Genomic DNA, 25,423 nt, shown 5'->3' on the forward strand with positions numbered 1-25,423 from the left:
TTGTTAACTTTCATAAAGCATGGCCATTGAGGAACATTGGATGCAGAAGGTGATCTTGCTAGGAAGAGGCATGGCATGGCCAAGTACTTTATGGGAAAGTTGTGCCACCCCCTTAAAGGATACATCCTGGAAATGAAGCAGCCAAGAAGAGTTCTGTGAGTTAATTTGACACCCCCGGTCGTCTTCTTAGAGAAGGATCATGAAGCTATGTCAGATCAATGCCTCCATGAAACTACCTGCTTAATCTTTGGCCTTACAGAAGGCGGTGCTTTGGGACGTGTTACGTTGCTAGAGAGCCAATGCTGTTATCTCTGAGGCTCAGCTTGTGAGCAGACCCCAGGTCATGCAGCTCTTCCTTACTGCCATGTTCCTGTAGCCCTGCTGGAGTCTCTTCACTTGTCTGTATGAGATCCTAGCACTGTATTTTCCTCACCAGCTGATCTCTTCACGCCCTCATACTGTGGTCCCACATCCTCACAATGTTTCTTAAGAGTTTCCAGTCCCATGCATGCAATTGCCATTCTCTGCAAGATCCATTTTGGCCCTTAGGAGGTTCTAGAAGCTGCAAATTAGATGTGGATGCCTGTGCCAAATTTGTGATCTCTGCTTACTTCTTCAGAGTCTGTTTGGATATCAGAAGGACAGTAAAGGAAGCAAGCTGGAGGTAGGAAGGGGACAGGAATCAATGTACAGACCTAAAGGGATAGAGAAATGTAAAGGTGGGGACCATTTGGTGTTTACTTCTGGCCCTCATTGCTCTGTGCAGATATATGTTCTGAGTAGTCCTATCCCAGAGAATTACATCCAGCATTTATTTCTACCAGCTTATTGGAGACAAGAGGTAGCACGATTATCTGATGTACTGCAGTCCTCCCTCCCTCCCTCCCTCCCTCGCTCCTCTTTTTCCCCTCTTTGAAGGGGCAAAATTAAGTGAATTCTTAAAACTATTTTTCTCTGTTTTATTGTGTCGAAATAGAAGATACGCTTCTTTGACCCTGCTCTGTGAAGAGGAACGGGTGAGGTATTAGTCAGCCCTCTGGGTGCAGTGAGAGTCCGCTTCGTTCTATGGGAGCTCTGCGGCCTGGCTGGTTCTCACTGCCTCTCAAGGAGAGGAAACTCTGATGCTCTTGCACAGGAGTTCAGGTTGAGAGCACATACTGGTAGCATGCCCTTCCCTGCAGACACTTGTATGGTTAGAAATGACTGGTGCTGGGAGTGCAGAGACTTCAGAGAGCTGGCGAAAGCAGTCAGAGAAACCTTAACTAAGCCCCCAAGTGATACTGAAAGAAGTGCATGCATGTCCTTATCCATCTGTAGCAAACGGGATCGAGCAGTTGCAATAGTCTTCCCAGCTGCAGGAGAGGTGCATTGTGTGTCGTTGAGGTGCTTCATGAAGTCCCAGTTTGTGCACATTAAAAGGGATACTTCATGGCTTATCTTTCATGGCAGAATGAGATTCAAGCAGTGCTACCGTAGGTGCATACCAACTTTCTAGACAGAGGCAATGAAACGATAGCCCGGAACTAGTGAAGTATAGAAACTGGTGTGGTTAGGAAGTGTTGGGCTATAATAAACTTCATGCACATCGCAAATGCTAATCATGTTTCTCTGTAGCCTGTAGATCTGATAATCTCCCCACAGGTTGCTTTCAAGTAGTGACTAAGCCTAGTTCTAAGTATCTGCCACTGTGAACTGCAAGGCTTTAAGATACCTGCTTAAAATAAGAGCCCAGTGACCATCATCGATGGCTTCATCCAGGTTTGGAACAGCTGAAGTAATTTCTGCAAAACCTTTGCAGAAGTGTGCGGTCAAACCAAAGGTACTTTACAGAGCAGCTCTGAAGAGATGTATGGGACAGACTTCAGGTTGTTTCAAAGGTCTTTGTTGTGCACTTGGACGGTTGTTTTGCTTCTAGGGTTGCATTTTGCAGAATTTTCATGGCTGTTCATTATTAGCACAGAAAACTTCCAATGTGTTTTTCAAAAGTGACTTGAGAATAACGGCAGATACTGAGTTTCCTAGGGGGAGGTCTCATCGGTGGCACGGGCTGACCTTAGCATGGGCTGCTGCAAAAGAGAGTAGTCTGCCTCATTCTCCACCTTTCATCTGACTGGATGGTCTTATGTGGCACTGGACTGCAAGAGTGGTGTTCCAAGAGAGACTGTTTGAAGGAGAGGGAGGGCAGGACTGCCGTTTCTGTAGTAGTGTGGCCTTGGATCTACTGAAGCCACTTGTACAACCACACCTTCAGTCAAGCAGTGATCTGCTGGTGGGTGTTTCCAAAGCAGCTACCCAGCTCTCTTAGGTGGAATTCCAGCTTTGTGGACTTTTATATGGACAGTCTTCTCTGTCATGCAAGTGTTATGCCTTGTGCTTAAATTACAGAAAGGAGGTACTGCAAGAGGAGAGAGAATTAATCAGCAAGTTGAATGTTCATGTTTCTTGCATGTGGTTGCTCAGGAAGACTTGAATCAGTGATGGATGTAACATGATTCTTGACACTCTCAAAAATCGTCAGCCGTGCATATGTTTTTTCAGTATGTGTTGTCCCCTCCTGGCACAGGTGGTTGAAGTGAACTATTCCAGCCCCTTTTCCTTGAGATTTTGGTTGCATACGCAGTGCCTGTTGTCTGGGTGGTCAGAACCCTAGGGGCATCTTCCTCAGAAGCTCTTAGCTGTCTTTGTCCTGCTCTTATGGTCAGATAAACTACGTTATCTGTGTTGTACGGGGGACTCTGCGTTTTGCCCCGTAGCTGGCAGCTGCTGTCTTTGCAGCAGGTAGGAGTGAAAGGTATAAATGTTCCTCCTCATGCTGAAGTTCAGGGCCTGGCAGCTTAGCTTACACCCCCAGTGTCAGCCACTGAAGCAGAGATCCTGTCTCACTGATGCAGCCAAACAAGAGCTCTTTTCCGCTGGTTCTGCTGCGTGGGCCATAGCCCCTGGTGAAAATAAAGACAAGGGGAAACAGGAAGGGGAAAGAGGGCTGTGATGGGTGCAGCTGCATTTTAAACTGCTGTGACTCCGTCTGTTGTGAATGTCGGCCCCCAGAATGCACAGATTTTTTTTTTGTGCGGCTCAGCAGACTCACTAAGCCAGGATAACTTTGTGGAGTGAGGTGTGCCTTTGAGCTGAAACAAAGTGTTTTCTAGACAAGTAGCAGCACTGTAGGGGCTGGACTGTGCGAGGTCATCTGATGAGGTTTCTACCAGCAGAATTTGGCACAATCTCAGGGCAGTATTTTGAGGGGTCTGTATTTGGCAGGCGTTTGTCTGTTACTGGGGTTGGAGGAAAATCTGTGCTGGATTCAGCCTGCGTGCTTTCCCTGAGGTTCTTGCGTGCTGTGGCTGTTACAGTCACTGTTATCTCAGGTGCATCCAGTTCTTTACATTAAAGGTCCTGCTCTTAGCTCAAGGCTGCAAGTGAATGAACAAGAGCTGTAAGTTTGACAGTGTTTTGCAGGAGGTCATAAATTGCAATTTCCTCTTTAACCTGTGACAGGATTGCTGAGTGTTGTCTTGTCATCCTGGGGAACTTGCTGAGCTTCTGTGAAACTTCCCTGGGCTTAGATCTTTGTGTATGGTGCCTTCATGCAGCCTGCAGCACTGCAGATGAAGAATGTGCCTTACTGAGCTGCTGAGGAAGAGGGGGCTGCAGGCCAGTGATCCCAAACTGAGCTAGAAGAGCCCATCCAGTAGTCACCTGCAGTCAAGGCAGAGGAGGCTGAGGAACGTTTCTGGGGTGGATGATGTGTGGTAGGCAGTTGCCCAGCTGTCACCTGTGTGGCACTGTGTCCATGACAAGAATTCCAGTGGCGTGTTAATCCAGTTCCCACTTCCATCTGTTGCTGATGCAGGAAGGACTTCCTATCTGGGATTCCTGCCCATGCTCCTGCCCATCAGGAAATGGCATGTGCGGTGTCCTGGTGATGTACATCAGGCCGATCACAGTTGCTTTGCAAGTGACTTTGCCTCCCCAGTGACATTTTTCACTTGGCATGAATAATGAGTTCCAGGAATAATTAAAAACTGAGCCACGCTCAAGCAGCCAACTGGAAGTTACTGGCGATGTTTGTCCCTAAACTGGAGTATTTACACAGAGAGTACTTTTGATCCTGTGGGTTACCTTTCTGTTCTCTGCCAGTTCCCTATCTGCTTGAGGTTTTTACTTTACCACTCTTTTCTAGTGTCTGGTATTTTTTCATATTTTTTTTCTTCCTGCTTTCTCTTGTGTGTACTCTCCACTCTTGTGGCTTTTCAGACTTTCCTTTCCTAACCTCACTGTTCTCAGAACTATATGCTGAGTTTCCTGTTCCTGCAACCCAAGTAGGGCTTTTGTTGGCCACTTTCTCATCCCTGCCTTCCAGTATCCACAGGAGTGACGTGGAGTTGCCCTTGGCATTGTAAACAACTTTTGGTGACAGCTTTCTACAAATCCTTTTTGTTTCAAGGTGAGATTAAAAAATAACTTGGAAGCAGCATTTGGGAACACTGAACCAAGAAAAGTGAACAAATTCACTCGCTTGGGTTAAATTTTTATGAAGGTCATGAAAGCCTCTTGCACTCTGCTGCAAAAACGTTTTTCTGCTTTCAGTTACATGTCTGTAGTTCTAAAATCGAACGAAAGAAACCTGTTCCTTGAAGTTTGGGTGAGATGTGCTTTATCGAGGAGCTGTGGAGTAGTGTGTGTTTTTGAGTATTAGGGATATATAGTCTTAGTAGGTTACAAAAGTAAAAACTGTACCTTCTTGCTTCTCGCTATTTGCTGAAACGCTGTTCCTGTGTCAACAGATCTCCTAATAACCCAGTTGTGTTCTTTGTAAGGACACAGCTTCTTGAGGAGATGCACAAGTGTGTGTCTGCACACTGGCTCAAGCCAAGCCTGGCATAGTAAAATACAGCTTGTTTCCCTAATGGAGGCTGAGAACTACTTTACTGTAACTTCCCACTTCACAGGACAAATGGAACGTGACCACTTTCTTTGTAAAACCGAAAACCTGTTTTTAGGTGCTGTGCTTGTAGATGAGCTGCGTGGAGTGAGGAGTTTGGAGACGAGGGGGAGATGTCCCGTGCTTTATTGGTTCTGTATGGACAGTTTTACAAAGTGTTTTTTTTTTTTTAACAAAGTTTTCCTGTGTTTTTTCTTCTCGGCTGCTGCTTTTCTGCATGCTTCTCTCTGCTCTGCTGAAAGGGGAAATGTTGCTACAGTACAACCCAGTCTTGAGGGGTTATCACAAGATGTTTCACTGCTGAGTGTGTATCTCCTTGGTAAAGCAGAGGCTCTGAGGTTGGCCTGATGGAAGGTAACTTTGGCTGCTTTCCCTGACTACTTTGTTAGGAATCGCCTGCTTCTTGTAAATGCAGCTGGAGTTGCTCTGGGAGACCTAATGTCCTTGTTCACGCTTGGAAAAGGAGGCTGGCCTGTTGCAAGCTTCAGGTGATAGCAGGAGCTCTCTCTGAGGGCCTTCCCTCTTGCTCTGGGTGTACTGACGTGAAGGTCTGAGGCCTCGTGAAAGCTGGTTGTCTCGGCTGGTGAGCTGGTCGATGGACGGGGTGGGAAGTGATCATGGATACTAGCAAGGGGGTAGTCTGCACATGCAGAACCTATGGGGACAAGCTGTTGCCCGGTCGCGCTGTTTGCGTTAATCTCTGGATGGCAGAGTGGTCTGGCCAGGCTGCTGACTCCTTCCGAGCACTCACATGTCCTGTGCTGGAAGGGCTGGCTGCTGAGAAACCGCAGCGGCCGGCTCCATGCCGATAGCCTGCCAGCTTAGCCAGGAGGAAGTGGAGGAGAGAGTGAGTTGCGTGCGCTGTACAGCAGCGGGTCAAAATGACCGGCTGCTTTGTATTCATTCCCCAAGCTGCTCAGTGGCTCGTGAAGCGCACGGCTGTGCCTGCGTCTTCCCTGGGCTTTTCCCGGGGTGAGTTTCGGCAGGGCAGCGGTGCTGGGAGCTGAGCAGGCTGGTGAGGAGGGGCCGGTGTGGGGCTGCTCGCTGCAGCTCAGCTGCTGATGCTTCCTGGAGGGGTGCACGTTCCTCAAGGGGAAATGTGGTTGGGTTTTGTGGACCGCATCTCCTCCCCTTGCTGCTATTCTCACCAGTTTTTCACAGACCTTCGAGCGTGGCCTGAGCTAGCCTTCGTTTAAAGGGGAACAGAAACGCCCTCCAGTCAGGGCAGAGCCGTTCGTAGCCACGAGCTGTTTGACCTGCAGCAGCTGCTCATGGAGAAGCTCAATTCAGGTATTCCCTTAACTTTCTCAAGAGTCTGTTGATCTCCTCAGTGATGGCCTCCCTAGCCTGGGTATCATTGCAATGATAGAATTGCTGAATCTGTATATGCAAATGGCTTGTCATTACTCAAGTACGTGGGAAGCCTGATCTATCAACAGGTCCCTGTAGACCATGGATGTTACTGAGTGTAATGGGATGGTTCCTGTTCACAAGTCGGTAGCACATGACTGGCACTTGCAAGATGACCATAGCATCACTTCACTACTTATGCAGGAAGTTGGTAAATTGCAATTTCAGAATTTTCTGAATGAAATAACAGATGAATAATTCATATCCGAAACTCCGAGTGCGTGTTCCGTCAGCTGTTAATCCCGTTACTGATTAACATTGCTTGCTTCTTCCCGGATTACCTAACAGCTCTGTTCTTGCATGTGACCTCTGGGCAGTCAGCTCTGTTATGAAAATGCGGAAGTGCAAGACAGGATCAGGCAATGCCAGAACTTCTTAAAAGCTCAAGTTATTCTTCATCTGCTAACTTGTTTCTAGTATCGAATAACATCAGTAAGACAGAGAGACCCGGGCGCTTGTTCTCTGCTTGTTCCCCTCCTGTTCTTGCTTCCTGTAGATGTTGTAGCCGAGATCCACAGTTTTAGGTTTCATTTTCCTCCGAAATGGACCGTATGTTGGGTGAGTGAGGTACAAATTACCATGCTAATGGTTCCATGCTGGGATGGGGATGATGCCCTTAATGTCAGGTTGCTGGCAAATGTCAGTTTATGCATATGTTGCAGGAATGCTTTGCTGTAATTTGGTCATCATGGTCTCTCTCTTATCTATGGTGACCTTAGCCTTTCTGATTTAGTCATATTGGAAATAACCAACAGAGGTTACAGAGACACTAGTCTAGTAACATCTGCCTCTTCTCGTCCTCCCCAAAAGACATAGTGTCTTGCTCTGTGTACGCCAAACGCCTGACACGATACCTGTCACGCAAGAGAAGGATGTGGGACCAGTGCTCTGTTTTCTCCTGTGCAGCTGGGCAGCCTGGCACTCCCAGGTGGGAACAGTCCACTCTTCCCTAACAGAAGGGTTCCCAAAATTGGAGTCTGGCTCTTGCGGTATCAGTTAAAATATGGAGTTGAGGAATTAAGAATCTCAGTTCATTTCCTGTAATACTTAGTACCACTGTCTGAAAATCCTGAAGACAACCTTCAGTACATAGCCTTGTGTCAAAGTAGTTTCGTAGTCAAATCTGCAGGTTTGTGTTGGTGCAGTATTAAAATCCGTTTGCTAAATTAAATGTACTGTTCTAGGTTTGTTTAAGAAATGTCGATGGTGGTGGTGATGCCTTACTTGAACTTTACAGAGCTGCAGATTTTTGGCTCTACTCTTTCTACAGCAAACGTTAAAGCAGCGATCTACTTGTACTTATGTGAGTAGGCTTACTTGCCATGTGGAGTGATTCACATACTTAAAGTGAAGCGTATGTGCACCACTATCTGTGACAAAAATTTCAGCGGAATGCTTTGCTAAAATTTGGTGGCTTAAAACCTGTCTCATGAAAGTGAAGTTGCATTCGTACAATTCATAAAATCCCATTTAAATGTATAGAAAGCATATTAAAAAAAAAAAGTGCATGACAGACGATTTCAAATATCCTAAGTTTGTCTTTGGTAATAATGATAAAGAAGTAGTCTAGATATAAATTGCTGACTGACTTCCAGCTTCGCTGTTTGAAGCTATCAGGACATGAACTCCAAATAGAAGCCTGCTTTAAGAACTTTGGCTCTCTTGATTTGTGGAAACTTGATGTACCCAGAGGCTGGGGCATTCGGAGTAAAACCTGGACTGCTGGCAGCTTCATTGTGTGGATGCCACAGGTTAGACAGTGCGGTTGGTCGCTTAGGGCTTTCTCATCAGGACTGAGTATTTTAAATAGAACATTTCTTATTAATACAAAAACTCTGCCAGTTCAAATCTGAGATTTTTGTCTAGTAAATGGTTTGTACTGCTCTTTACAGATGGGTTTTACAGTAAATAGTAAATAACAAATAAATTCCAAAATGTTGTCTTAAATCCCTGACTGCTCCACAGTTTTGCAAGGTTTGGAAAATTTTGGCTGTGGGAGATAGAGTTTTAAGAATTCATGCCAGTCTTCTGACAAGGGGAAGTCAGTGACCTTCACCCCATGTTTTGGGAGACAGGGGAAAAAAGTGTGAATCATGTGAATCGAGAGGTAGAAACTAGAAAGCACGTGCTCTCTACTAAGTAGATGCAAAATCATCTGTTATTTACTTTCACTAGTTGGGAAAAGTAGGAGACCTGTAATCTATTTTAATTCTTGCCAGTTTTTTTTGCAGCCAGTGATACCAATTCAGTTTGTTTGCTTTTCCATCAATATCCATGCTGTTACTGGGAAACAGGAGTGAAAACATTGTTTTGTACACAGATTGTGGGGTTACATGTGTTTACTTCTACTCTGGGGTCGGTTTGGGTAGAGTACTGTTATTCCTACTAGGCAAAGGCTCTGGTACTTTTCAGTTTCACTCCTGTGTAGATAGATACAGGAGCTCATAGTTCTTGCCAGAGGAACAGGATCCCTTCAGACTACTGCCTCATGTTGTATTTTGTCAACATAGTAATGAACCTGGGAGCTGGGGTGAGCAACATAAGCAGGATTCAGAAAACTAAAGATACTGCTGAAATGAAATAAAGTTGATTTTCTTCATCTGCTTTAGGAGAAGACGACTAAAGGCTGCTGCTCATCCTACAGCGTACTCGGAACGCAGCTGGAGTCAGATAGTCTTACAATAGACATTGGCAAACTAATTTTCCTATCTAACATGAGAAGGGACTACCCATCTCAGCAAAGAATGGCATCGTTGTTCATTGCATAAGCATGTTCAGTGCAAGTCCAGCACTTTTGTGTCTTTGCGAATGTTCCCCAGCAATCCTCTTAAGGGAAAAAGAAAAAGAGGAAGCTCTGTAGTTTCTGTTTTTCAACTAGATCCCCTTTTCTGAGCATTGCTTTGAGAAGAATAGTGAGTTCCACCCCACCATCTCCCTGGCTGTTTCTCAGGATGTATGTGTATGATACACATTTTCAGCAAAGAGGAGTGATGTAACAGGACTCTGTATGCTTTATTTTAGATTCAGGCTGTGACTCTGTGACGGATACAGAAACAGAAGACGAGAAAAACCCCGTTTGCTCCCAAAGACTTGCCATGAGTGAAGAACATGGATCATCCAAGAGCACTGGGGACCACCCAGTGGTGCAGCCTGACCGCATACGGTGTGGGGTACTGTATGTCCACTCCTTGGGCTACCTTCTTTCTGTGAGCTGGTACAACCCGCTGTGCTGCTCTGTAATAGACAGCTTTACAGGCCTGGGAATTAGTCCCCAATTCCTTTTCTGTCACCTTCTCTCTCAGCCCCCTGTTCTCAGTGTCTCTGTTTCAGAAGCTTGGTTCCCTAGGCCCAGAAATAGCTTGATAACATGCAGTGCCCGGCGTTGTCTGGGCTGCAATGTCACTTACTGACAGTCTCATTAACATAGCTCCTTGTCTTGTGTGCTGTGAGGCAGGTTCACACTCTTGACTTCCCCTCTTCCATTCTGGTGAGATTTAGGGGTCGCAAGTGGAGTAAGGTGACTGTAATGAACCAATTAACTCCACAGCCTGGATGCAGTCTAATGTGACAATTCTGGTGCATGTCCTGCAAGTGGAGAGCTTGGATCATGGCTTCCTGTCTGAAAAACAGCGTTTCTTAGTATATCATCCCCTCAGATGGAAAAAGTCTAAGTTTCTTCCTTTGTTTCTGTTTGGAACAGGGCTGTGCTGCTTGAGGAAGGAGACTGATAGAGCTGAAAGTAAATCATTTTATAAATCTAGCTTTAATCAAGTTATAAATCTAGCTGATATATCTGGTCTTTTATCAGCTTCATACAGCTTGCACCAGCATAAATACATGTATTAGAAGCCACCTGCGCAGTTACTCCATGACTGGAAGATGTTCCTAAAAACCATTCAGGACTGTGAAAATAGCAGATGGCAATTGATGTGTCAGTTGCAGTGAGAACAGAATCCCTAGAAAAGGGACTGAACAAAGTAAGTGTTCTTGTGTTGTGAATCCAAGTGTTGTAACGCGTTTTCTTTTAGGTGCAGACAAGAGTTTACATTATCATGAAATGTAAACTAGATGGTGAAGTGAAAACTGAAGTTGAATTCTTTCCAGAGAATGCGTCGTCTGTGCGTGTGCTGGCTGAGATGGAGAATGAGTACACGATCTCTGTGGAGGCTCCAAGTAAGCTGGGCTAAGATTTCCACCCCCCTCCTGCCCCTGTTGCTTCCTTCCTGTCTCAACCTGCCTGTCCTGATAAGTGCCAGAGGGATAAGAGGAAAGGTTGCAACGTGTGAAAACGTGAGGCCAGGAAATCTTGAACTTGCATTCTCATCTGTGATACTTCCGTGACGAGGAAGTGAGAGAAACTGCTGCCTGGGGACTCTGTTTTCCCCTCAGCAGCGGCAGGATTGCACCTCGCTGGGAGTTCCGAGAGCAGATTGCAGCTTAGAAAGCACTTTGAACTTAACTGTGTGTTATAGCCACCACCACATTAGCATTGGCAGGGCAGCAGGAGGAGGTAAGTGCCAGTAAATAACTGCATGACTATAACAGCATCTGCTTAATGTGTAATGATCTCTCTGTGATCAGAGCTGAAACTATTTATGCTGGCTTGCCTTTTCATTTAGATACGTTTGTCACTCTAGATATTTACATTTACAAAACTGTAGGTTGTCTAAACTATAGGTTCACTAAACTTTAGGGACAAGATTCAGAGCCTCACAGCCTGACCGTCGTTTGCCAGCGTGATTTTATTTAATCTACTTTCGTCTCTCCTCTTGAAGAGTCATCGTGCCAGCTCTGAGAATAGTGCTTAGTAGTTGTCGTAGCTGAGGTGGATTGATTTAAAGAAGGTGACCTCACCCACATAAAAATGTTCAACTTAATCTGTCTTAAATCAAGCCTTATAATTTAAACATGGACCTGGAAACCAACTTGTACTTTGAATTATAAGCATGACCTTCACGTTGGTGGAGTGTACAACGATGTAAACGCTGCAGTTTCTAACAGTAAGAGAAATACATTTTTAATTACTTTTGCACGTGGCTCTAACTATTTCATGATTTCCTGAGCTGTTAACAGCCAAGCATATGTACAGGGAAAGATTAATTTCAGCGGGATTTAAAATATTGTTGTTACAAAGTTCAGACCTCTGAATGCACACTGGACAAAACATCAAGGAGCTCCCAAGATGCAGGTAGGAAATAAATCCTGTGCATAGGTAAAGTTGCAAAGCTGGAACTCTCTTAAAGCGATTTCATTCAGAGACTAGTGAGACTGACAGGGGCTGAAAAATCCCTGGTGACTTTTCTGGTTTCTTGCCCCTTCTTCCCCAGCTCTCATATTTTATGACATGGCTTAGCAGCTGCTCCAGAGAAAGCTGGGGTGGAGAGATGTGGGGTTTTCTAGTGAGGTGGTGTGCTGCTAATGTTAGTGGTCCATACTGTTGTTAGCAGAGGACCTAGCATGTCACAGGTGATGTGCATTGACATAGCTATGAAGAAGGTAGTTCCAAAGTGCTTTCCTACCTGGTGTTCATACCAACATCATCTCCTTTTTGTCATGACTCTTCATGAATTCAGTACAACAGAAACTGGTTTGATATCCAGCTGGCAGTTTCCCCAAACTCTTCCTGTTCTCAGGGTATTTGATGCAGGCTCATTCCCATTACAGAATGGTCGGGGTTGGAAGGGACCTCTGTGGGTCATCTAGTCCAACCCCCCTGCCGAAGCAGGGTCACCTACAGCAGGCTGCACAGGACCTTGTCCAGGTGGGTCTTGAATATCTCCAGAGAAGGAGACTCAACAACCTCCCTGGGCAGCCTGTTCCAGGGGTCCGTCACCCTCAGAGGGAAGAAGTTCTTCCTCATGTTCAGGTGGAGCTTCCTCTGCTTCAATTTGTGCCCATTGCCCCTTGTCCTGTCACTGGGCACCACTGAAAAGAGCTTGGCCCCATCCTCCTGACACCCACCCTTCATTGTTCTTAACAATGATTTCTTTTCTTTTCAAAGATTTAACCTCTGGGACAGTACCTCTGCAGATTTATTCAGGGGACTTAATGGTGGGAGAAGCAAGCATCACCTATCACACCGACATGGAAGAAATCAGCAGTCTGTTGGGTAACGCAGCCAACCCAGTACAGTTCATGTGCCAGGTAACGACTCCAGAAACAGCTGTTTTGGAACCAGCTCTTTCAGAGGCTAGGCAAGTGGGCATAAGCAAAAGTGCTTACCATGAAGTAGCTCTTTGAAAATGAAGAAATGCAAGGTTATTAAGGGATTTTCACATAGCCTTAACATCCACTGTTAGTGAAAGCATGGGTGCTTTTTCTGTCTCTGCAGCAAATAGCTGGCTAAGGTGACTCAAACAAAAAAAAATGCAGTCAATCAACACTCACATTTAGACCTTGAAGTATTGAAAAGATAGGGATGGCAGAACTTGATATAACAGAAAGTACCATAAAGAAATAAATTGGTTGGAAATTTGTACTTAAGGGTTCTTGGAAAAGATGTGAAAAGGTAGTGAAGGTAGCTTCATACTAGCTGAATAAAGTGGAGTAACATAAAACCATTTGTTTATTCTTAGCACTTACTTCTTTAAAGCCACTCCTCAGTTCTTACGTTTTGCACAGTTGGGGTATCTGAACCCTATTAGAGGAGTAAAGCTTGCGCAAGCAGGTTCTCCAGGTGTGTTGTCTTTGCTACCTGCCTGCATGTCGCTTGTCAGCCATGTAGTGGAGGCCTACAGAGTAGTGGTGTTAGTGACCAGCGTACCTGGGGCAGAGGAGACTGTCTTTCCCTTTTGTTTTTTAGTTCAAGCTGTGGAGCAGTTGTTACTGGGCTGTGGCTCTGCTTGGGGAATAGGCATGCTTCCCAGTCTTTGCCTAAGAACCATTCTGAAAGCCAAACGCAGAGTATACACTAGAGCAATTCAAAATGGACTAGTTCATACTTAGAGCAGGAGTGACACCTGATTGGAACAGTTTCAGAAGTAAGATTATACCTGTCAATGAAGTAGGAGGTAGCAGTTTTCTGTGCTTCCAGTTGCATGACTGACTTTCTCATTGTACTCTGTCTTGTTGTGGCGTGTACGATTCTCCTCTGCTGAGATTAATGATACTCTGTTTCTAGACCAGGAAGCTATTTGTGTTCTTTGACCTGAACATTGCTACCTTCAGTGTTTATGCCTACAGTTTTCTGATATGTGCTAAATAAAGAAATGCCTTGTAAATCTCACCCTCACTGAATCTGCAGACTCCCCCAAACAAAATCACTTTCCATTTGTCTCTAGGCCTTTAAAATCGTGCCATACAGCATAGAAGCCTTGGACAAACTGTTGACTGAGTCACTCAAGAAGAACATTCCTGCCAGTGGCTTACACCTGTTTGGAATCAACCAGCTGGAAGAAGAAGATATGACAACAAGTAAGCTGAAAGATTTTTGTTTTCTCCTTTAAACTTTGTCTGTATCAGTAGTTTTTCCTTGGACCGCCTTAATACTGCAGTGTGTGGTATCTGCACAGGCTGTCTCAGAAATCTTGTATCTCAGTCAGAAAGCTAAATTTCTGATGGTGGCTGTAGAAGAGGGGTTGCCATTTGGGTCAGGTGACCCTTTTTTTGTTACATGCATGAGTCTCACTTCCTTACATTTTGACAGATGTGGCTATGTAGACAGCTTCAAACACAACTAAAGTGAAAAGATGATGCTGCCCAAAATGTCTCCTATGTTTTCTCCCTTGTTCTCCTCCCAGTCCCACTTGGCGTTTCTCCCCTGCCCAGTCCTTTTCTCCCAACCCCGTGCCTCTGCTCTGAAGTGCACAGCAGGCACTCAGCAGTTGGACTGGTGTGGCACCATGGCATGGTTGCCTTATAGCAGCTGGTTCCTACTGGAATGATGATCTAAGAGGTCCTTGCAAACTTGAGATCCTACATACGTTAAGCTATTACAGTGCCAGAATCCCCACTAAAGGCCATAGGACTTAAGCCCGCAGATGTACTAACTACCTCAGTTAATTTGTGCGGAGTTAGTTCCATTCTGAAACTGTATGTGTACATTTCAGGGCTTTCACACCTGCTTTGGTCTGTGTGTTTGCTAGGAGTTTTGTTTCTCACTTACTGGCTCTGTTGCTGCTAGAGAGAAACCTAGATTCTAACAGGCTCGTGTTCTCACAGATCAGAGGGATGAGGAGTTGCCAACACTGCTTCACTTTGCTGCAAGATACGGGCTGAAGAACCTCACTGCCTTGCTGCTTACATGCCCTGGAGCACTGCAGGCCTACAGTGTAGCCAACAAATATGGCCACTATCCAAACACCATAGCAGAAAAGCATGGCTTTAAGGACCTCCGCCAGTTCATCGATGAGTATGTGGTAAGAGGAAGCAGCAGTCCTTCTGCATTGTCCCACAGCAGGTGTGGGCAGTGCCACCAAGCTTGGCGTTGTGGAAGCAGGAGTGATGGGGTGATGAAGGGTGCAGTGTGGTAGGGTGTAGAAGACACATCCAGCCACACTGAGACCTTCCAGCCTGGAGGGTTGGGTGCATCTCTGGAGGTGAAGTTCTTGGGGCTTTTGTACAGAGCAAATAAGAGGGAGACTGCTGTGCTGGGTTTCCGTATCATCCATCCATCTAATGAAGTTTCTGCAGGGGTGTGGCTGGTGCCTGATGTACTGTTCTAACCTCTGGTCTTGGGAAAACTACAGCCCCTTCATCCCACCTACTTTAGGTGGTAATATGGGAACAGAATATGTTTGGGAAGGTGCAATCTGAGGTGCTCTCTGACTAGTCATAGTACAGTCTGGATTGCCGATTAGCTCACTCACAGCTGATCTGTGTAGTCTGCCTGCTCCAGTGGGAATCCGTTTCTTCCTGCATTAAGATAGCTGTCCATTCCTTGCTTGTTTTCTCTGGGGAACCCAGTTTACAATTCGGTTCTCTTTGAGCTAAGCCCCTCCCCAGAAAACAGCACTCTGACTTCTCCAGATTATGACATGGACCCAACTGCAGCTGCACCAGGCAGTTTGTTCTGTGGGGCCCTGCGGTGTGCATGGGGTTTATCCTTTCTTTTCCATTTGAGTTGTTTTCAGCCTGTGTGCTTCCAAATAACAAGCAGCTCCTTGACTCGGATCATGTGAATTCTGGAGCAGATTTTATCTGCCTTTGCTTTCAGCTGAAAAGTTGTGCGTAACTGGAATGGTGGGTGGTAGATCTGCCAGCCGGTTACGGTAGTGTTTAAGTCCTATTTAGAAGGCATGGGTGGTTCTTAGACTTGGGGCTTGCTTCTTGACATAGGCATGAATTTAGGGTTATACATTAGGGCTAAATAAAGATCATTGCCTGTTCTGAGATCAGGAGGGCTGCAGAAACTGTAAATTGTGTGATTAAAATCTTTGCACTGGGGTGAGAGGTTCTTAGGAAGTCCTTCCAGCCTCTTACTGCAGTACTGTTCTCCTCCTACATCCTCCTCTCTACCAGTGACAGAGCTGTGTTAAGAGCAGGTCCTGCTTACTAACCATCAAGCTGTCTGTGCGGCTTAGTACCAGAGCACACAAATGATCTGCACCAGTCTGTCCACTGCAAGGTAGTGACTAGAAGCACTACTAGAATGGGTGTCTGAAAATCCCAGTAAACCCCTTTACTCACCTAATTCTCTCTCTGGCAAAAGTTCCTCTGCACCGGTTAATACGGCTGTGCTTGTGACGTAGTTGGAACTTCATTAGGAAGTTGGGATGAAGCTTTACTTTTGCCCCCTTGCGTGGTTTGGTAAAGATCTGCACTGCCTACCCCACACCCCATGTTGCAAATATGTGAGGAAAGGGTTCTGCTGTCCTGTGAATCGAAAGTTGCCTGTATTACATGAACAGCTGCCTGCTGTGAGGTTTCCTGTTAATCTCACAGAAAAGGGTCTGTGTACTCCCACTCTGGGTATTACGTGCTGCTGCTAGTGCCAAGAAACTGAAACTGAGTCTACACCAAAGCTAAAACTTTGCTTTCTTGCAAGTGCTCCACATGTGGGAAGCTTTCCCCCTTATGGTCAGCTACGCTTGCCCCAAAATAGCCTTTGACAAGCATTTGTATCTTTAGAATGAGCTTTGCTTATGTTCTAGGAGTTTGCAGACATCAGGTAGGACGTGAGATTGAGGGGATGGGAGGCTGTAATGGTCATTCAGAATGTGTCAGCACCTACTTGTTTCACCTTCTTTACCTATTGTTACTATGTACATCTTGAAGGCTGGGCCCAGACAGCTATAGGGGGAAATTAATTCCTTTGAGAAGCCTTAGTCTTTGGGAATGGGCTGCTTTTAGAAGTTTTTTTCCATCAGTGATGGGAGAGTGAGACATCTTTTGCTTGCTTTGATTCTCCACATTCTTTATTTAAATGAGACGTGAACATTTTTTTTTTGTTGCCCTCCTTCCTCTCCAGGAAACTGCAGATATGCTGAAGAGTCACATTAAAGAAGAGCTGATGCAAGGCGAGGAGGATGAGTCTGTTTATGAGTCCATGGCTCATCTGTCCACTGATCTGCTAATGAAATGTTCCTTGAATCCTGGCTCCGATGAAGAGCTTTATGAATCCATGGCTGGATTTGTCCCTGCTGCCTCAGAAGATCTCTGTATGTATCTTCATAGAATCACGGAATCATGGGCTGGTTTGTGTTGGAACAGACCTCTGAAGGTCAGCTAGCCCAACCCCGTGCAGTGAGCAGGGACAACTTCAACTGGATCGGGTTGCTCAGAGCCCTGTCCAAGAGGCCTAGGCTCATCTGTCTCTCTCGTACACGGTAGCGCCTCAGCTGAGTTTCAGTGAGGGCTGGGTATAGCTTTGCTGCGCTCACCACAAGGAAACCATGCTGCAGGTCTGATGTTGGCTGGCTGATAAAATTGCTCTAAACTTTTCTTTGATTGCCAGTGTACAAGATAGAGCTGTTTCCTCAGTGCTTTGAGGACACCCTGAACCCTGAGCAAGTGAATTAGTGTTTGGAAGAGACCAAATTTTCTACCATGTCCTCCTCCTGAGATCCAGGGACGCAGGGACACTCTGACTTACAGACACTGGTCGAAAAGAGCACCGTGTAAGATGTGATTTTACTGACAGCCGGGAAGCTGAAAAACAAGAGCTGAGAACAACAGTTCAACAGCTTGAGAACAAAAGAAAGTGAACATCTAGAAATATGTGTACTGATGAGATTATAAATGAAAAATCATTATTCTAATCCACTTTGTTTATTGCTAAAAATATAGACCTAATTCTGATAAATATGCAGATGTTTAACTTTTTCACCATTCCACTAATATTCATTGGGGCCGATTGCAAATATCAGGTTAAGTACCTGTGTTAAGCAATTGTGAATTTGCTGTTCTTACTTATCTGCCTGTTTGGCCTGGCTTCATCCCACTGACATATTTTATGATTCTCATGATGAGCAGAGAATCTAGCTTACTATAGTTTCAGTACCTGCATAAGGAATTGTAGTGTTTCTGCAGTTTTAAGTGTGCTACCTCAGGGGAAAAGCTTTCTTACTGAACCACTTTTGCTTATAGACTATATCTGTCCTGGGCTGATTTTCTCCTCTTTTAGATGAAGCGATGTTATAAAACACATTTTTGTTGGCTATGAAGTCCGGAAGACTTTTTCGGTTCTCCGGCTGAAATCATAAACTCTTCTTTGTGAAGTTTTGTTTGGCCGCTGTAGGGAGTTTTGCTGCCAAACCCAGCATTCTTCTGCCTTCAGGTGGAGATAAGCAGTAAGGCGGGTTGGATGCCTAAGGAACAAAGCTGCTGCTGTTCGCAGTAATGGGGGTGAGAGTTTCTGGATGTTTGGAAGCTCTGCCTGCAGTCAGTGCACCTCTGAACTGGGTTGATTGACTAAGACGGTGGAGGAGGAAAAAACATGTTTAAAACCACTTAGCCCAACTTGTCGTCTTCCACCCCTGAAATGTCCAGATCTCCCAGAAACTGTGCAGGGGATATTCCTTTCTTTTGTGGATGCAGATCAAGCTCCCTGTGAATTACCAGTTTTGAACTGGACTCTGAAATGCCTCTGAAAATACTCTCATATTGGTTCAGATTTAGGTCAGAACTGCTTCCTGACAAGAAAACCATTTGCCAGCAAATGTGCTGCAGGCTCCGCAGGGCTAGTAGAACTAGCAAGGTAAAAACCCAAGCTGTCCCTAAAATAAATACTTCTGATTCCTTTGCTGAGAAGCAGGGCTGAATGAGTCTGCATTTTAAAATATTTTCCTCATTGGTGAGGTGCTGTGTATGGCTTCTCTGTAATACTTCAGCACAAGGAATGTGGGGGTGTTTCCTGCTTCTTCTGGAGTTCTCCTAGTGTGTTGCTCCTGCACACAGATCTCTCTTACCTTCCACTCTTTTACTCAAAATCTCTGTTTTTCTTATGTAGTCTGTTAGTCTTTGTCTGGAGCATCTTTACAGCTTGTCTGAACAGTGCTTGAAATCTACCGGTTTATAACAGGTGAGGATAAATTGGCACAATGCTCAACGCTTGGATTGCTGCTCCTAAAGTAAAGGTGTTTCGATATTGTTTAGAATACCAGCACACAGGCAAACCCTCGCTAAAATTAGTGGGAGTGCTGGCTGGTTCAGAACCGCCATCACAAATAAAAGCTTCAAGCTTTTGTACTGACTTAAAGATCTGTGAGGATGAAAAACTCCCTGGGAAATCATAAACAACTCCTATGGAGGTACTTTCGCTGGGTCAGAGTAGCCCTTATGTGAGTAGTTATGGCTGTGGTGTAGAGGACAACACATGAGCTATTTGAAGTGTAGCCATACCGTGGCAGCATGCCCATTTATTGTGGTCAAGATGTGCTTCCACCATGGTTTTTCAGAGCCTGATCAAAGGAAGGTTAGATACTATGGGGTCAATTTGTCTGGCGGGAACTGCTTTGAGAATAACACAGGACTGGAGCCACTGTAGTGAGTTAAAAGTAATAACAAATACTTGAATACTGGAGTGTTCTGTTAGTTCTTGTATTCTTTGTCCCACTTCTGGTTTTTCAATGCATTTTTATGTGTTGTTTTTTTCCTCTCTGCATTTGGTCCTGGGGAAACATTTACAGAGAAAGTGCAGAAGCTGTGCAAGGGCCCGATTTTGCTTAAACTGATGCTGCATGAGAGTTGCACGCACCTGTGTTGAGTAGCTAGTTGTCACTTTAAGTTTTGGGATAAGTGATGGAATTAGAAAAAAAAAAAATGGACGAGGTTTTGTTCACCTGCAGAACCCTGCCTCCCCTGCTGCTGGAGGGGAGCGTTCTGTCCTGGGTAGGTTTTGGTGCCCTGAGCAGTGCAGACCATAAAGTGCTCCTAACTAAATCAGTGGGAACTTACTAGCTCCTGCTGTCGCCTTGTTTGCTATTCTTTAATAAGGAGACTGAATTACCTTATTTAATTTCTTATCATTAATCTACTTGTTCCCACTTCAGAAGAGCACTTCTCTCTTACTACACTTTTCCAATACCTGTGAAATCAAACATAATTTTCCAGAACATGCTCCAGGTTGCAGGTAAATGTCATTTAGCCAAGTCACACACTGTAACAAACAGCAGCTGAATAGCAAAAAGAGAGTTATCTCCATCCTGTCAGTCTGGTAGTGTGAACTACAGCATCAGCTAGAGTGCTTTGCGTTTTCTGCATTCCTTTCGCCAGCACCTCCTGCTGATTTCTGCAAAACAGTATTCTGAGTAGGCTGGAGTTGTGTGCAGGAGGTGGCTCTGAGAGCAAGGACTCTTGAAAGTGCTGAAAACCTCTTTGATTTGCGTCAAGATTCAACTGCCTGGTGTGGGGGGGTTATTCTGCGGTTTTACTTGGGAAAGAGTTAGGCTGCGTGTCCTCTGTCCAGGGACAGGCAGTGGCAGTGGCCAGGGGCTGGTGGAAACAAGTCCGGACTCTGTCTGAACTGTGTGGGCACTCAGACTCTAGATAGTGTGAGTTTCGTGCAGAGATTTAATCCTTTATCCTAGGGAGTTTCAGCTGACTAAAATCTATTGTCCTGTAATTTGCAGACCTCCAACACCTAAAGAGTAGGTGTTAGTTCACATATAAATTAGTGGTCATGCCCTTATTCTCCTCTCTTGCATGTCCTCTCCCTCCTCCACCATTTTTATTCTCTTCAGACGAAGCTTTCAACACTGTCTTCACTGATAGTTATCTTTTTCCTGAGTTAATGCAAGAAACAGCAGCCTCCTTGCCATCCTTGAGCAAACTGAGAGAATTGTGTGCAAAAATGTAACTGCTGATAAAGTTCCAAGCTGTGATTTATACCAATGCATTGAAGCCTTTGTCTTGTACAATAAAGAACTGGTCTCTGTGAAGAGGTAGCTTGCTTCATGTTCAGGAATACCCAGCGTCTATTGCTTAGAGGTGTTTAAGGGGAGAAGGGTGTTCCTACTTCCTAGAGGGATCCTGCACATGGATATTTTAGCTCTTGTGAAGGGTCTGTAGGTCATAACTCATCTTCTGTATGTCTGTCTGCTTGCAGATCATTTGAGCTCCCTTCTGAAGCCTTAAACCCTGCAAAAGAAAACTGAAACTCTTTGAATAAATATCTTTCAGCTACTAAATTCAGACATCTAGGAACTGCTTAACCCTCTTCCCGCTAACCCTTCGGACCAGCTTTTCCCAGTAGCCTCAGGAAAATGTGAGGACCTTTCCTGTGGTACCCGAAGTTTGTGTGCGCCACCTTCTTGTCACTTCTGTCTCACTAGCCTGTTTCTGCAGCAAGTAAAACAGAAGGTGTCATTGGCAAAGTCAAGAACTTCTTGTCAGTTTTAGTACATGGGTGAGATTTTAGGTCTCATCTGTATGCAAGGCAGGCCTGTGTGCAAGAGGGCAGCGAGGTGGTAATCATGTCTTCTGAGGAGAACTAATTAGTTGATGAATTTAACTGCGTTGACTATGTGATAGAAAACAAACCTTGCAGTATCCTGTTGCACTGTTAGTTTAGTTACCCCGCAGAGCACAGCCAACACTGGGAAGGTACTGTTCCCTCCACAGCGAATGAAAGCAGTGTTGCACACCTGTCACACGCTGCTCTGCCCCCAAATCCATAAAGCAGCAGCTTTCCTCTGGGGCGGTGTTTGCTACAGGTTCCTGTCTAAAAGCTGTGTTAAAAATAGTCAAGGTGGCTGCAAGGTGGAAAAAATGCTCTGCAGAAAAATACAGGTCTGTAGTGCTGATTCTTTAGGACGCTCAAATGTCAAATCTGTGCTTCCCTGTAGTGCAGCAGTACTTAAGTGACCTTTATATTAGGTGGTTGGTGAGCACACTAGCTCCAGCAGCATGCAGCTTGGCATGGACTGCAGAGCTCTTGAGAAGCTGCTGGTGTGGTTAGTCCACGTATATAATGCACAGGCAGAGTTGCTGTGGCTATGCTGGAGGTATTCCTGTGAGGTTAGAGCTAGGCTGGGTGCATTCACGTGACTGTCAGTGGGTCTTTTGGCAATTATTGGTTAAAAAAACCCCACAACACTCTAACAAAGCAAAATCTTGCTAGCATATTCTAATCCCTTTCTCATAATCTCATCTTTGCAGGAAAAAATAAGAAAGGTCAGCAAATAATAAAGACGTTTATACACAAATATTTCATATTCTCTCATGTAACCCAAACCATCTAGTTTATATAGGAATACATATTTCACAATATGCCTCAACAATTCACTTATTATCGGTGAGCCTCAACAGTTCGTTTACATCACTCTTGTTTTTAATATCATTAGGAGCATGGTTACCTAACATTTTAGGTTTAGTTTTAGGATGAGGGTTACAATGAGGTTGACACTTTTTTTTAAAAATCAAAATTCTTCATGTCAAAACACTGACCTGACAAAGTATCTCATTGTTTGCTGTCACTCCTTTCTCAATACTAAATTATCATCTGACCCTGTAAGCACCTTCCAGTCCAACTCATTAGCTCAGCCAGCTGTTTCGACTTTTGTCCAGTAAACAAAACAAATACTATCTTCTGTGTCACGGGCAAATTGCCCTTAATGCCTTGTTTTGCCAAGTCACAGGATTTCCTCTGTTTGGCCTCTCAGGAGCACTGTGCAGAGGCGAAAACCTTCACCTGGCCAACACACACGTTCAATAATTGCTAATCCTTAGTGTCTGCTTGGAGCTATGTCAGAACTTCTCAATAAGCAATGTTAGTCACCCTCAAGTGTAAGCATCAGGCAGCTGGCAAAGATTTGTGGAGAGTGAACTGAACGGAGCAACTTAGGAGCCTTTTTTGAGGCAAATGTCTGGCCGGTTGCCTGCCTTCCTCTGATTTTTACAATAAAATCAAGTCCAGTCAGAAACATTCCATCATTTTCTTATATTACGTTGTTCCACATGTATAAGGGCATAATCCACAGGTTCCTCTTTCTGATTTTTTTCAGATGTGGAGATGCTTCAGTCCAAACCAGACACTCCAGTTGCTGGAGATGAAGTTTCTCTAACTACGAAAGATTCAATGCTCCGCAAGTTTTTGGAAGGTGAGACCTGTTTGGAGAGAGGGATGGCAGTAGCACAGTTAAAGCAATTAAATGGAACTTGAGATTTCTCCTTGATCTGTGAAGGATAGGAGCTAGTCCACACTGTTTGACGTGGACAGCTAGGCCTTATTGGGTACAAACGAGGCTCAACAGAAAAAGCAGCTGTTAGTTTCTTACCAAATGCAGTTAGTTTCTTACCAAAGAGGAGGAATGGTTTCTAGTTCCTAGTTCCAGTCCCTGCCTACCAGCGAGTGCAAGCACACAGCTGGTATCTGTTCAGGAGTGGCTGTCTTTTGTCCTTATCTTAATGATGGGGATTAATTCTGGTGTGCTGATGTGGGTGCAGGCTCCCCTCATGGGCAGAGGCTGAGTATAAAGTAGAGCAGCACAGGCTAGTGGTGAACTTTAATGCAGATGCTTTATTCAAAAGTGTCCATTGAAAGCAGCAGTCTAGAAAGAGGAAAAGAACTACTGGGTCCCAAATCTGATCTGTGCTCTGCCTCTTCAATGCTCCCTCTGCCTTCTCTGACCAAAGCCAGACCTTAGCTCCCTGCTAACCCCACTGAGCATGACTGGCTTGTCCAAGCCTTTTCCTGACTCACCACGCTCCATGGGATACAGGCTTACGTTTTGTGGGTGACCCAGCTGGACTCGGAGCACGATGAAGTCTGGGAGTCTTAACATCTTGTTCTGTTTTCCCTGCCAACGCTGGTGCTCTGGCAGTCCTGATGCATTGACTTAACTAGGTGGTGTTATCACTGAAGGAAAGTCAGTCCAGCGGTTAGGGTGTTCACTTGTGACTTGGTAACAGAGTAGGGAGTTAGTCCAGGGGCTCTTAATTGTTCTGCTAGCATGCAAACAGAGAGAAACTAGTTTTTAAATCAGGTATGACAGCATTTGATGGTTTTGCTATCATGTTAGGAGTGAGAACAGAACGGAGATGATGAGGTGGTATAATCATAGCTGGTCTTGTTAAGTACAAGATGTGTGTACCCAGCTCCCTCTGCCACACATTGTTCTGAGATCAGATATATTGTCAGCTGACGGTGGTTGCTCATTTCAGACAAAGGAATCATTTTCTGTAGTGCTTTGTAGACCACCACAAGTAGCTTTTGGAAACCAGTGCTCTGTTTGATTTGCAAACTGTTATAATACGTAAATGAGCTGGAATGAATTGAACTGGCTGTTCCTCAAGTTCTTTAAAACTGTTATGAGATCTTCTGCTATGGTTTCTTCACCGAAACAGATGGTACAGGCTTAGTGGCAAACACCTACATGCCTCTAGATGTTAATGACTTTATGAAGCCCTATCTTGAAGGGCTTTGGCACTTGAAATCACTGCAGATCTGGGTGGTTTTGCCTGGTAAGAATGTGGTACATAGTGCATCTGGAGGGATCCAGTGTTCAGTGAAGTGGTCGGATTGTTTTTCTTACGAACTCCACTCTGTTGTAGGCAGTAGCATGGACGTGCCAGATTCGGAGGAAGGAGTTTACCAACGGTATGGTGAAGATGTGTACTACTCGGTGGAACAAGATACTTTTCCACAGGAAATGGCTAGCAGACCTCCAGTTCCTGTTCCAAGACCAGAATCCAGCTCTCCACAGCCGGACAATGAGCTGTACATCTCCAAAAGTGAGTTGGGTACCAGGACCTAAACTGTAGACTGCTCGACTGTATAATGGCCTTTGCATGGGCTCCAGTTGCTGAACAAACGCAAAGAAAATCTGCACGTTTTTGAGACCCCTAAATTATTTGGCTCTGGAGCTGGATTACCTTTGGGATCCAATTTCAGATCTGTTTTTCATCTTCTGCCTACTCTGAAAATGCGAGAATGTTGTATCCTGAGGTCTTGGCCTGAGCTTGCTCTTAATGAAATCAGTGGGATGACAGATTACCCCCAAACGGTATAAACAAATCCAACTAGAGAGGAAAGATCCTGATATTGTAAGGACACAATCAAGCTAATAAACTGAGATGTTGTTGCTCTGTAACAGTACCATTGATTCAATAGCATTTGTATAGGACATGATTCCATACCTCAATACCTCCCTCTGAGGTGAAATTTAATTTAAATTGAAGAAAATTTTGCCTCTCAGTTTGCTAGGCAGTTTTTGAAATCTTGATCATATTTCACAAATGTGCTAGCAAGAACTACAGTAACGTGTGGGAGAGTAATTTCAGTGACTCCTCCTTCCCCCCGTGACAGCGCTGTGGGGAAAGCATGTCCACATTTCTCTTAGAGGTGGCTGAGCTGAATTCTTTGAGGTCAATGGAAGGGGAGTTCTACTGTACAGCTCCGTATCTTTTTTCTGCAGTGGACTTAGTAGGGCAGCAGGAGCTGTAACACAGTGCAGAATTGTGTATGCTTCCCATAATCACCCTTGCTGTTTCTGTCTTCCTGAGATGCACTGAAGTATCTAAAGAATGTTTGTTTTACAGTTTTTGCACAGAAAACTCAAAGAGCTGAGAATCTCTATGTCCCTAGAGGAAGGGTTAAGAAAGGTAAGTCAGAAGTTCACCCTGAAAATCTTTCCAGTAATCCAAAAGCAAAGCTGCTGAGGTAGCTTCATTTGTGTGAAATGTGACAGA

At 44.9% G+C, this 25,423-nt stretch overlaps 1 protein-coding gene across 1 annotated transcript in view; it reads left to right on the plus strand.

The window, feature by feature from the left end:
* The window catches only part of PIK3AP1 (phosphoinositide-3-kinase adaptor protein 1), a 44,226-nt gene that overhangs the window by 11,871 nt on the left and 6,932 nt on the right, over positions 1-25,423 (plus strand). The window contains exons 3-11 of the mRNA XM_075422775.1: positions 9,377-9,525; positions 10,384-10,528; positions 12,357-12,499; positions 13,636-13,768; positions 14,516-14,712; positions 16,764-16,953; positions 22,738-22,833; positions 24,287-24,466; positions 25,274-25,336. Of these exons, the coding sequence (XP_075278890.1) occupies positions 9,377-9,525; positions 10,384-10,528; positions 12,357-12,499; positions 13,636-13,768; positions 14,516-14,712; positions 16,764-16,953; positions 22,738-22,833; positions 24,287-24,466; positions 25,274-25,336 (1,296 nt within the window). The remainder of the gene's footprint in view (positions 1-9,376; positions 9,526-10,383; positions 10,529-12,356; positions 12,500-13,635; positions 13,769-14,515; positions 14,713-16,763; positions 16,954-22,737; positions 22,834-24,286; positions 24,467-25,273; positions 25,337-25,423) is intronic.

The sequence above is a fragment of the Opisthocomus hoazin genome, chromosome 6 (genome assembly GCF_030867145.1).
Source record: "Opisthocomus hoazin isolate bOpiHoa1 chromosome 6, bOpiHoa1.hap1, whole genome shotgun sequence".
NCBI classification, from domain to species: domain Eukaryota; kingdom Metazoa; phylum Chordata; class Aves; order Opisthocomiformes; family Opisthocomidae; genus Opisthocomus; species Opisthocomus hoazin.